The sequence below is a fragment of the Oryctolagus cuniculus genome, chromosome 3, assembly GCF_964237555.1.
Source record: "Oryctolagus cuniculus chromosome 3, mOryCun1.1, whole genome shotgun sequence".
Classification (NCBI taxonomy): Eukaryota; Metazoa; Chordata; class Mammalia; order Lagomorpha; family Leporidae; genus Oryctolagus; species Oryctolagus cuniculus.
This window is the reverse complement of record NC_091434.1, coordinates 180,414,667-180,426,900: the sequence shown is the minus strand read 5'-3', so window position 1 is coordinate 180,426,900 and position 12,234 is coordinate 180,414,667. Positions and strand designations below refer to the sequence as shown.

The window sequence follows — 12,234 nt, the reverse complement described above, 5'->3', positions numbered from 1 at the left end:
GCTTCTCCTGGTCTCCCATTTGGGTGCAGGGCCCAAGCACTTGGGCCATCCTCCACTGCACTCCCTGGCCACAGCAGAGAGCTGGCCTGGAAGAGGGGCAACCGGGACAGAATCCGGTGCTCCGACCAGGACTAGAACCTAGGGTGCCAGTGCTGCAGGTAGAGGATTAGCCTATTGAGCCGCAGCACCGGCCCCCATATAGTTTTAATTTAGTACTATTTAATTCTATTTTATCCACATAATCAGTCCTTGGCTCTGACTCTCATTAGCTCATATTGAACTTCTATAAGGTTGGTTTCATGGTGTTGAAAGGGGATTATGGAGATAAAAATGAGATAATAAAAGTGAATACACTAGGATTGTGTGTGCATGTTTGATAAGGATTCTTTTTCCTTCCTAAGAATCATGGGACCAATAGTGCAGGTGACTGGCTCAGATTCACTCAACCTGAACTGTGCCAGTACTGATGGAGACTGAAAGCAGAGCAGTAAGAGCTGAGAAACATGAGCTCTCGATTTATTCCTGCCAGGTGTTACCTAGATGATCCTAGAGCAGGTTAGCTGCTTCACTTAGTTCTTTAATCTAAAATGACTTCTGAGATAGAGCCACTTCTAATGCAGCAATCAATTTAGTCCCCAGGGTCATTATGCCTCCTCCCTCCCTTCTCTTTTTACCAAAACCCCATAACACATAAGGCCATGCCTCCCCTTTTAGAGAAACACTAATAGCTCATATGGTACCATTATCATAGTCCCTTTACAAAAGCTGTGTTCATAAATCAAAGTCATATCCTCTTATTCCCCATCTTCATACCTTTCGGATCACCCTCCCTGGTGTACCTTGTCCAATATGTTTTGTGATAGTTTGGTTCCGAAATACATTGCATGCACCAGCAAGTAATGTTATGCCTTCAATATATCCCATTTGTGACTTTTTCTTGTTACATTTTCTTTTCTTTTCTTTTCTTTTATAATGATAAGGCCCTTTATTTCTTTTCTTTTCTTTTCTTTTTTTTTCTTTCTTTTTTTTTTTTTTTGACAGGCAGAGTTAGTGAGAGAGAGAGAGAGACAGAGAGAAAGGTCTTCCTTCCATTGTTTCACCACCCCCCCAAAATGGCCGCTATGGCCGGTGTGCTGTGCCAATCCAAAGCCAGGAGTCAGGTGCTTCCTCCTGGTCTCCCATGCGGGTGCAGGGCCCAAGCACTTGAGCCATCCTCCACTGCCTTCCCGGGCCACAGCAGAGAGCTGGGCTGGAAGAGGAGCAACCAGGACAGAACCAGTGCTCCAACCGGGACTAGAACCCAGGGTGCCGGCGCCGCAGGTGGAGGATTAGCCTAGTGAGCCATGGTGCCAGCCTCTTGTTACTTTTCATGTATACTTTCCCGACATTTTCCCCATAGGATATTTCTACCATATATTAAATGAGAAATACAGTTGATATATAAGTCAGAAAACAAACAAAATAGGCAAGACCAATTCTGTCTTCACAGAACTTCTAGAATCCATAAAGGTTTTGATCTGTAATGGCCTTAGAAATCATTTAAGGACTCCTTTTGCTTTACAGAGGAGAGCACAGTATTCTACAATAATTAAGATCTACTCATACAGTTGAGAAATAATAGAATCGGGATCTTACGCAGATCTTACTTATCCAAGTCCACAGCATGTTCTTGGCTTTTCACTGCATTCAATCATTAATTATTTTCATCAAGATAAAGTGTCTAACTGGATTTTAAAATGTTTAGTTAAGATTCATTCAAACTTTTAAAAGCGAAGAATGGATAGGACATCAATATCTTTACATTAAAAATGAAAATTTTGACACAAATTTTTTTATTTGCTGAAAGTAACAGAATATCAAAATGATGATTTTTCTGACAGTTCATCATTTTAGTTTCTACTGTTAATAATTATTGCATGAGTGTTGGCACTGAAAGAGTCATGTTTCCCATCCTGTATCATTCCATCACATCCCTCTGTGTCCGGCCTGCCAAGGGCGTCATCCCTAATCCACTGGTGTATTTTTGTGTCATTATAGGAGCAGCAGCATTGACTGGCGCCGTGTCCCACACAGTCTCCACAGCTGTGATTTGCTTCGAATTAACGGGTCAGATTGCTCACATCCTACCCATGATGGTGGCTGTTATCTTGGCCAACATGGTGGCTCAGAGCCTACAGCCCTCCCTCTATGACAGCATCATCCAGGTCAAGAAGCTACCCTACTTGCCTGACCTTGGTTGGAACCAGCTCAGGTCTGGGACACTAGCTGGGATTAGTTCATATTTGGTGGGGGGTGGGAGGTTCTGAGGTTGAGATTGAAGTCAGGGTCAGTGTTTAGGAGCATTGTTTTTAATTATTTCCTTGTTCCCATGTACTTAATAAATACTGTAAGTGACTGAGTTCATGGCCAACCTCATGGAAGGAACGGAAGGGATAGCAAAAGTATAGATAAGGTGGGGTTAACCCACCATGCTTTCTCCCTCCATAGCAAATTTACAATCTTTGTTGAGGACATCATGGTACGTGATGTGAAGTTTGTTTCAGCTTCTTGCACATATGGGGAATTGCAAGCCCTGCTCCAGACCACCACAGTCAAGACTTTGCCACTGGTCGATTCAAAAGGTTAGTGAGAAGGAACGAAGCATACTCCTGAGGTGAGACAGAGAAGCCAGTGTGGTATGGGTTTGTCTTTAGGGCCATCCAATCTGCTATGGGAAGCCCAGCTTGCACTCCTTAGAGAACACGGTCATGCTCAAGGAAGGGAAATTACAGCCATACCTCATGCACAGGAAGACAATTAAACTCCAGTTAAAGAAACATAGTTGACTCTCATTCACAGTAGCCTTGTTCTAAAAGTCGCCATGAGCACACATGGAATTATCAACTGCTGTACTGAACAGCTGCTTCTAGAGGAGGTACAAGGATAGGTTCCTGCGGACCTCTGGTCACATTCTGTCATTTGTTTCTGTTTAAATGCAACTTATTTAATGGGTGTAATTGACTCATTAACACTGAACTCACCAACAACAGTGCTACAGCTCATGCCTGAGTGAAGTGTGTCCAACACACAGACGTCTCTCCTTCATGAGGCACATCCCAGATTCCTTCCTGAGCATAGAGATATGAACTAGACAGCACTGCAGCATTATGTTGGGGCCACTGTAGGCAGCAAAATCACCAACACTAAGCACAAAAATGTTGAAAATGTGGCATTAAATGGGCTGCAAAAAGAACGCTTATTTAGGAAAACTAAAACAAGAAGGCAGAGCACTGCTTTGCTCAACCTCAGCTGGGAACACAGGCACTGGGCAGCTCGAATTTTTGGTTGCTCTGCATATGTCTGAATTACAGTAAACACACTTCCAGTATTGACTTCGGGTTGTATTTTGGTGACCAGGCAAATGAACAGTTAGGGAACCCATGAAGAATGAGCATCAGCTATCAATCTCACGGCCTGTCACAGGCCCTTTGCCACTTAACTAAACCATACCTGTCCTTTTTTTTTTTTTTTAAGCGTCTTCTGACCAGGTTCTTTTTTATTTATTTATTTATTTATTTTTATTTTTTGACAGGCAGAGTGGACAGTAAGAGAGAGAGAGACAGAGAGAAAGGTCTTCCTTTGCCGTTGGTTCACCCTCCAATGGCCACCGCAGCGGGCCCACTGCAGCCAGCGCATCGCGCTGATCTGATGGCAGGAGCCAGGTACTTATCCTGGTCTTCCATGGGGTGCAGGGCCCAAGCACTTGGGCCATCCTCTGCTGCCTTCCCGGGCCACAGCAGAGAGCTGGCCTGGAAGAGGGGCAACCGGGACAGAATCCGGCGCCCCGACTGGGACTAGAACCCGCTGTGCCGGCGCCGCAAGTCGGAGGATTAGCCTAGTGAGCCACGGCGCCGGCCCGTATCTGTTCTTTAATGCCCAACTTGAGGAGCTGTTAGCGTTGCACTTGGAGGGGAGGTGTGCGTGGTTTCCGTAACGGTGATTCACGTTAGTTCACTCTCTCCCTTCACCTCCCTTCCCGCCCACCTCCAGCATTCAACCTGCTTTGTATTATTTCTGACTGTGGTTTACATATCTTGTCTTTCTCTCTAGATTGAGTTTTTTGGAAGGTAGAGACTATAACTTCTCTATCCCCAGAGTGCCTTGTTATAGATATTTATTGGCTAGTCAATAGTTGAATATTTCTCTAGTGTTTGAATACGTGTAACAGAAAAATCATGTAGGATCATTTGAAGTCATTGAGACTGTTACCTTTAATTTCAATCATCAGAATCTCCAGTTTTCTCACATATGATTGGTTCAAATATTTCCTTACATCTCAGATACATCCTAAAGCAGGGAGTGAGGTGCAAAGAGATGCAGGCTTTCATAATAAGGACTAGGACTTCACCAGTCTTAGTAACCCTGTGCAGTTTCATGGCCTTAACACTTAAAGAAAACGTGACTGATAGCAGAATTTCTATAAACATGCCAAAGACCCCAGGAGACAGGCATTTTGTTTCAGCCCTAAGGCCTAGGTTCTTTAAGTACTGAGATCTCAGCAGGAGTCTCCCGTTCCCCTGTTCCAGGATAGAGGAGGTAACCTGTGAATTCCCGAGACGGCTTCCAAAGTGTTCCCATCTCAGCGTCCCAAAGGCTTCCCCTCTCTCTGTGTGGCCAGGGTTGAGTGTCTCTTCATACCTTTGAGCTCACCTGGTTGTAAACAGTCTGTAAGGGCTGCGTGGAAATAAGAACACATTAGCATCAATTAGCGTGCTTGCAAGTGCTAAATGGGTGACATGAAAGGCTCGGGTAGGTCCGGCCTGCTCGGTCTGACCCGAGGTTGCAGGAAGAGAGGACACGCCGCGCAGGGCTGCCGCAGCTCCCGAGCGGGCAGAGCCTAGGGTAGCGGGGAGGCTCAGGCTGAGCGTGCATCTTCCCCAGATTCCATGATTCTGCTGGGCTCCGTGGAGCGCTCGGAGCTGCAGGCCCTCCTGCAGCGCCACCTGAGTCCTGAGCGGAGGCTGCGGGCGGCGCAGGACATGGCGCGCAAGCTGGCCGAGCTGCCTTTCGACGGCAAGGCGCGGGGGCTCCCCGGCGGCGCGCCCCAGGGCCGGCCCGAGTCCTTCGCCTTTGTGGATGAGGATGAGGACGAGGACCCCTCCGCCAAGACCGAGGTGACCGAGCTGGGATAAATCGGGGCAACGGGACAGGCGTCAGCAGGGGTCGCCAGCGACATCTCCACCGGTCGGTGATGGCTGGGCTGGGCTGTGACAGGAGCAGGGAGGGTAGGTGAATTCTGCATCTGGCGCGAAGGGACCAGTGCCTGGGGCCCAGGGACAGACGGAGGTGCGGGAATTCTGAACTGGGGGTGTGTACGGGGGGCAGAGTTAGGCTTCCCTGCACCCGTAGCGGTAAAAGCAGAGGAACACACAAGGCAGCCTCTTCTCTGAGAATTTGTACCGTTTCTTACAGCTGCCTCCACTTCCTCCACCCCCTGCTCCTCAGCCCTTCCCTGCTGCGCCACCATCCTCTGAAGAGCCCAACGGGCCCCTGCCCAGCCACAAACAGCAGCCAGAAGCCCCAGAGCCTGCAGGTGAAGACCCTCGACATGGCCCCTGTGGGTATCTGCACCCCCCTCCACTCAGGGCCACCCTAGGAGGAGGTGCTTGGTCATCTTTCTCTGTATTGCCCGGTCAAGAGTGGGGGCAGAGGTGGATGTAGGGGAGAAGAGAGGCGTCTACAGAGGGGGCAAGTACAGTCCTCCCAGGAGCCCCTGGTCGTGTCCTCTGGGACAGACACCATTTCTGTTTCCATCCGCTCACACCTCTCAGGTGGAAGACCCTCCATCTTCCAGTGCCTGCTGCGCTGCTTGCTGGGCAGATCTCGCCCTGCGAAGAAGAAAACAACCCAGGTGAGAGGAGATGTGTGGCGAGGACGAGGGCAAGGGAGGCTGACTCAGCAGCAGGGCAGGGACCCCGCTGAGGAGCTGACCCACCGGAGGGGCTGATGGTTTGGAAGGAGGCACGTTGTCCCGGACTGGGAGAAATGGCTGTTGGCCAGCGTGGGAAGACAGGGGATGGGACTTGCACCTGTGTCTTTCTTCTCTAGGATCCCACCGATTTAGTGGACAACATGTCACCTGAAGAGGTACGTAAGGGAAGCAGCAAGCTGGGCTGGGTGTTGTCACGGAAGATGCTGCTAGCTTTTTCTTTTTTAGTAATTGTGTTGTCAGAATGGAAATACATGCGTGTAGACAGGAAAGCGTGTTAAGAGGTTGGAATAAGGTAGGATTGTGGAGGGACATGGTGGCATTCTCAGGACAAACTCATCTCAGAAGGGGTAAGCTTTGAGTGTCCACGTGTGAACGGTGACACGGTGCTAAAATGAGCTTTGAATCTTTTAGAAATAAGGGATGTCTGACCAGGCAGTGGCTACTCAGGATAGACAAGCTTCCCTGATGTAAAAGGGCACCACGGAGCCAGCCCTGAAAGAAAACAATGGGGAAGATTTACATCGGAACTACAAAGGGGGAGGGCGCGCCCTGAGACTGCTGGCAACTGGAAGTTTTCAGGCAGCAAGACTTGGGAAGAGCTTGGACGCAAAGGCGGATGGCAGTGGTGTGTGGTCAGGACAACGGCCTATTACCTAGGGGAGGGAGCTATCAAGTCTGTGAGAGAGAAACCAAGCATGCTTAGTGCTTCTGGTCACGGGGAGTGAACTGGATGAGAAGCAATGGTCGGGAATAGGCAGCTAAATAGTGCCAATCAGAACATGCCCTAGGAGTTCCGGGGGAACCGGAAGAATCCATTAGCAACTATTCTGCACAATAAAAGATATGCAGGCTCCCTGCGAAGACTGGAGAGGAAGAGCTTTTACAGCATGTAGCTGATGAAAAACCGTGACGGATACCATTTTAAAATAAACATCCTGTTGGACGTGCAGAATAAATATGTACTGAAGATTGAAAGCACTTCAGGTTAGAGAAAGGGGTTGTGAGTGACAGGAGAGAAGAGAAACCTTCCCTCTCTCCCCTTTCCATCTTACACACACACTTCTGACACATGCCTTCTGGAAAAGTCAAATAGATGGTTGCAGAAGAAGAAGAGCTACCTCTGCCCACAGGTGGGAATTGGAAGGGCCATAGCTGCGATTGAGGAGTACTTTGCTAGGCTGCTGAATCCAACTAGATAGACAGAGAGAGAGAGAGAGAGAGAGAGAGAGAGAGAGAGATATAGATAGATAGATAGATAGATAGATAGATAGAGATAGATATATAAAGATAGAGATAGATAGAGATAGATAGAGAGATAGAGATAGAGATAGATGGATAGAGATAGAGAGATAGAGATAGATGGAGAGAGAGAGAGAGAGAGAGAGAGAGAGAGAGAGATGTACCAAACAGAGAAAACTAGTTAGGCAGGCAGTCTCGCTGTTTAACAACTGCTGGAAATAAAGTGCAGCCAGGTATAAAAAGGAGATCTGTCACACATTTCTAGATTATGTCTTTCCCCAGGAAGACTTTAAGTCCCTACCAACTCCTATGTGACCCAGCCAGGGTCAGTGTGACACATTGGAGGTCCAGAAGATCCAATAGCAGTGAGGATCTTTTGAACATGATTTTCCAACCAGATCAGATGACACTGTTGACAATACCATGTTGTTGATATTGACAAAAAACAGTAAGAGAGCAGTGTGGAAATTGTGAAAAAAATTTGGTTACAAGTCGCCAAAAGTCCCTGCTATGATGTGTTTAATCCTGCGTAATCTGTTTAGAATACACCCAGTTTAAGCTCTGGTTTCTAATTGGTGCTACACTTTTTTGAAGACCTCCTCTTGACAAAAGCCAAGGAGTGAGGGGGTATACCTGGAATATGATACCTGGCCAAAGTTAGAAGCCCAGTGCCACCAGGACTGATTGCAATCTTGGACAAACAACTTAAGCACCCTGGGTCTCTGTTTCCTTATCTGTAAAGTGAAGATACTGGGGGGGGGGGGGGTGCAGAGAGGATTAAATGAGTTGCAATTAGAATAATGCTTGGGACAGAAGTGCTCCATAAACACTTGCTGGAAATGTTGCTGCTGTAGCTGTCACTAAGGCACAGCTGGAACCTCAGATGGCCAAGGGGACAGGATCAACCAGACCACCTGAGATCCCCCATACACAAGTCCTGTTGACAGCATACCTAAGTGGGCATCTGTACTGCACCATGAGGGCTGGTTAAACCCTGTGTGAACCTTTAGTCAGGAGGGTGAGAGTTTAGAGATGTGATAGTGGCCCAGAACTGTCGGCAAAGGACAGACAGGTGGAGGGAACACCACTGTGGACACACACCAGACACCAGAACTGGGGACAGTCTTCCGTGACATGCTGTCTAGCATGAAGGCTGTGCATGTGGACAAATACATCATGCAGAGGGTCCTGAAGAGTGATTTTAGACAACTCCAGGTTCACTTAGGAAAGCCAGAGGTATAGTGGGTCATTTGGAATCTTGGGGGTATTGGCGTGCCTGTCAAAGCATAGCTGGCCTTTGTACGTCTGTCACAGACAACAAAAACAAGCAAAACCTAACCAAAAATGGCTTTGCTCAATCAGTTAAATGCCATGCCATCCGGCTCAGCCCTTTGAAATCCACAAGCATTTGCTGTGTTCTGTCTCTCACCCTCTCAAGGAGCTCATGTCCAGTGGGCAGAGGTGAGATAAATGCCAGTGCTGGAGTCTGTGGCCAGCGCCTTGTCGGAAAAGGAGACACCTACAGTGTACTGTAGGAATTGCGTGCGGGGTGTGGGAAGTACAGGGAATGCACGCAGTACTGGGATGGGGGGCAGGGAGGGAAATCTGGTGCTGAGAAGAGACATTTGGGGGGTGTGTTTGGCATAGAAAGTGGTCTGGTTTGTCCGGGGTGAACCAGTATATGGAAGTGCTCGCTCTCTCAAACAAAAACAGAAGTAAAAATAGAAAGACTGGAAATGGAGGTTGGAAATCACAGATGCTTGAGGCACTGCAGGCTGGCAGGGTCGGGGGACCAGAAGAGGGAGTGATGTTCCAGGTGCCTGAGTGAAGGGTGGGTTTGGAGCCTGATGGGTGAGGAAGGCAAAGGTGTGGTCCCCTGGGGAGAAGGGGCAGCTGCTGATGGGAAAGAATCCTGACGGTTCCTACAGGCAGGCTTCCGGCCTGGCTGGGAGGCTCCCTTAGGATCAGAGCAGGTGGCACCTGAGGCTGGGGGGTCCGTGGTTTTGCTGACTGCCCTGCTCTGCCCCACAGATCGTGGCCTGGGAGCAGGAGCAGCTGAGCCAGCCCGTCTGTTTTGATTGCTGCTGCATCGACCAGTCTCCCTTCCAGCTGGTGGAGCAGACCACGCTGCACAAGGCGAGTGCTTGCTGACTGCTCGGGGCTGCAGCGCGGGCAGGGGAGGCAGGCGGGCGCGAGGCCCACACTGACCTGTGCTCTCCACACCCAGACTCACACGCTCTTCTCGCTCCTGGGCCTTCATCTCGCCTACGTGACCAGCATGGGGAAGCTCAGGGGCGTCCTGGCGCTGGAGGAGGTAATAGCAGTGGGTGGCACTTGAGCAGTGGGAGGAGGTTGTGTGGTCACTCCAGGAATCCCCCTAGGTTTCCCTCTCTGTTTCTCAAGCAGAGATTGGAGGGCAGTTGGAGGCAGCAGGTGGGAGGCAGACACCAAGCCTATTGTGGCCTCAGTCCTCCTCCCCAGGTGGGCCTCCTGTGGTCTTCCCTGGAGAGTGTGGGTTTGAGATGGGGGTTCAGGCCTTAGGCACAGTTTCCTGCGGGTGTGCTATGGGGAGGAGGGCAGAGGTGGGTTGTAGCTGAAGCAAGGCCCATGGGGGTCTGAGTCGGGGGAACAGGAGACCGCCGCTCTACAGGCAGCTTTTGTGTCTTCTCCCTTTCGTTGCTCAGCCCTTCTCTCCCCCCACCCCCGTCCTTTTGCCCTTCCTTGTATGCTCGTCTCTCACGTCTGTTTTCTCCCACTGCCCCATCTTCTTTCCTTCTCCCTCTGCACCCCAGCTGCAGAAGGCCATCGAGGGGCACACCAAGTCCGGGGTGCAGCTCCGCCCTCCTCTTGCCAGTTTCCGGAGCACAACTTCAACTCGAAAGAGCCCTGGCGGACCACCCCCTCCTGCAGAGGGCTGGGGCCTGCCCGAAGACGGAGCCGGGGCCCCAGGAGCAGGAGATGTGGCACCTGCGCCCCCAGATTCCCCCATGCCGTCACCCTCCCCCGAGCCCCCTCTCTCCCTGGCCCCAGCCAAGGCAAGGGGCGAGCTGGAGGCAGCCGAGGAGCTGGAGCTGCTGGAGAGTGCAGGGCCGGACGAGGAGCTGGCGGATATCTTGCAGGGCCCCAGTCTGCGGTCCACGGACGAGGAGGATGAGGATGAACTGATCCTCTGACCGTCACTCTGGACTGTGCAGACTGCTGAGAGGCCCATGCCAGAGGGTGGATTCGCACGCGGCGGACGAGAGGCCACGTCGATACTTTGGCACCCCCCCACCAGGAATGCTTTTTTAATGTGAGAGTGATGATCTTAAAGGAGTCAGCACTCAGGCAGAGAGGAGCTTGGTCAATCACCTGGATTGCTTGCTCCAATCCCAGGCGGGCAGGTGCTTCAAACCCAGGTGAGCCCCCTGGTATTCCATGGGGCTTCCTGCGTCTCCTGCTGTGGGGGTGGGGAACACCCTGCCTCCTTTATCCCCACCCCCCACAGTGCCCCAGCGTTCTTGTTCCTGTGCCTCCCTGGCCTTGCCTGCCTGTCATTCAGTTTCCAAAGCGTGTGGCTGAGGGGAAGCCTGGAATGAGTGTGGACCTTCAGGTACCACATTGGAGGAGGAGATGGGACCACCTCATGGTCTTGTGCATTGACCACCCTGGGATGTGCCTCCAAACCATCCACGGTTGCTTCTCTGGGAGTCCCCCAGACCTCCCACATGCCCACACTCCTCACCAACTCCACAGACCCCACCCTGGCTCCCAACACTGTCTCCAGTCCAGAGCCATGACTAGGGTTGTGAAAGGCCAACCACATTCCCCCTCCTCTGTCCCCTGCTTCAAGCAGGGAGATGCAAACCAAGGCACTATCGAGGGCCGCCTCCTAGAAGAGAAAGGCCGCCAAGGCTCCACGGGGAAGGGGCAGGTGTCTTGTTGGTACCCCATCGTGTCCGTGGTATTCTCCGAGTCCCACTGGCAGGAAGCCCTCCCTTCACATCACAGCTTCCTGGGCCTCCGGTTTCCCCAGCTGCTCCCTGAAGATGCATCCTTGTTCACCCCGCTGCGGTTATGGACTGTCCTGTAAGGGTCAGCTCTGCCTTGGAGCCACTCTGGCTCGGGCTTCTCCTGCGAAGCACCCAGGCTCTGAGCACAGAAGGCCCTGGGTCACTCAGACACTTCCTCAGGTGCTTCCTGCAGGGGTGGAGGGTTGGAGTGCAGGGAGTGGCAAGGTGCAGAAACCTGGATGCACGCCCAAGGCTCTCCTCCACCAGCCCCGTATGCCTGTTTTGTTCTGCAGTTGGGTCCCTCTCTAACATTCTCCTGCTGCCCTTCCCCCGTGTCCAGTCTTCTCCATCACCCAAATAAGACACTCATAGCCAGAGGATGCCACCACATTGTGTTTAGTGTCACTGAACACAGCCTCTGGCCCTCTCCAGCATCACGTCCCTTCCACCTCCCCAGGCCAAGAGAGAGACACTGAAGCCTGAGAATGGGGACTGACGGTGGGCACAAGCCCGTGCCCGTGTATATATGCTGTTTATGTATATTTATATAGACTCCTCTCTGTAATAATATATGTCATAGAACCTCTCTTGGGCCTGGGATGGGGATGTTACATTAAGAAAACATGCTAAGACTGGCCCTTCCCAGTCCTGGAAGACAAAGTGTGGGATGGATAAGCAGGGGCAAGGAGAACACAATGAACTCGTTCCCCAAGATCCCCTCCTCCATACATGGGTAGGAAGCTGTGGGGGCAATGGAAGGGGAGGAATGGAAGATCTGGGTTTTCATTTAATAAAGTCAATTGAAAAAGAAAGTGCATAGGTCCCCCCACCCCCAAAGAAAATCATTTAGCAAGAGCAGTTTCATTCACAGGAATAGAAAAACAGCCCTGCTCCAGGACTGCTGTAACACGTGCTGCACAGCCTTTAACCCCAAATAAAAAGCAACCCTTCCCCACCCCCCAGCAGCCTCTTCCTGCACATGCCCCTCCCCTCCTGCTAAAATAGGCTAGAAGCAAACCCCATGCACCCTGC

At 50.9% G+C, this 12,234-nt stretch overlaps 1 protein-coding gene across 1 annotated transcript in view; it reads left to right on the top strand.

The window, feature by feature from the left end:
- CLCN1 (chloride voltage-gated channel 1) overlaps positions 1–12,014 on the top strand; it is a 45,754-nt gene extending 33,740 nt beyond the window's left edge. The window contains exons 16-24 of the mRNA XM_002711951.5: positions 2,038–2,251; positions 2,488–2,621; positions 4,921–5,153; positions 5,452–5,572; positions 5,811–5,890; positions 6,088–6,126; positions 9,242–9,346; positions 9,438–9,524; positions 10,003–12,014. Coding sequence (XP_002711997.2) covers positions 2,038–2,251; positions 2,488–2,621; positions 4,921–5,153; positions 5,452–5,572; positions 5,811–5,890; positions 6,088–6,126; positions 9,242–9,346; positions 9,438–9,524; positions 10,003–10,383 — 1,394 coding nt within the window. The 3' untranslated portion in view covers positions 10,384–12,014. The remainder of the gene's footprint in view (positions 1–2,037; positions 2,252–2,487; positions 2,622–4,920; positions 5,154–5,451; positions 5,573–5,810; positions 5,891–6,087; positions 6,127–9,241; positions 9,347–9,437; positions 9,525–10,002) is intronic.
- Positions 12,015–12,234: the final 220 nt, after the last annotated feature.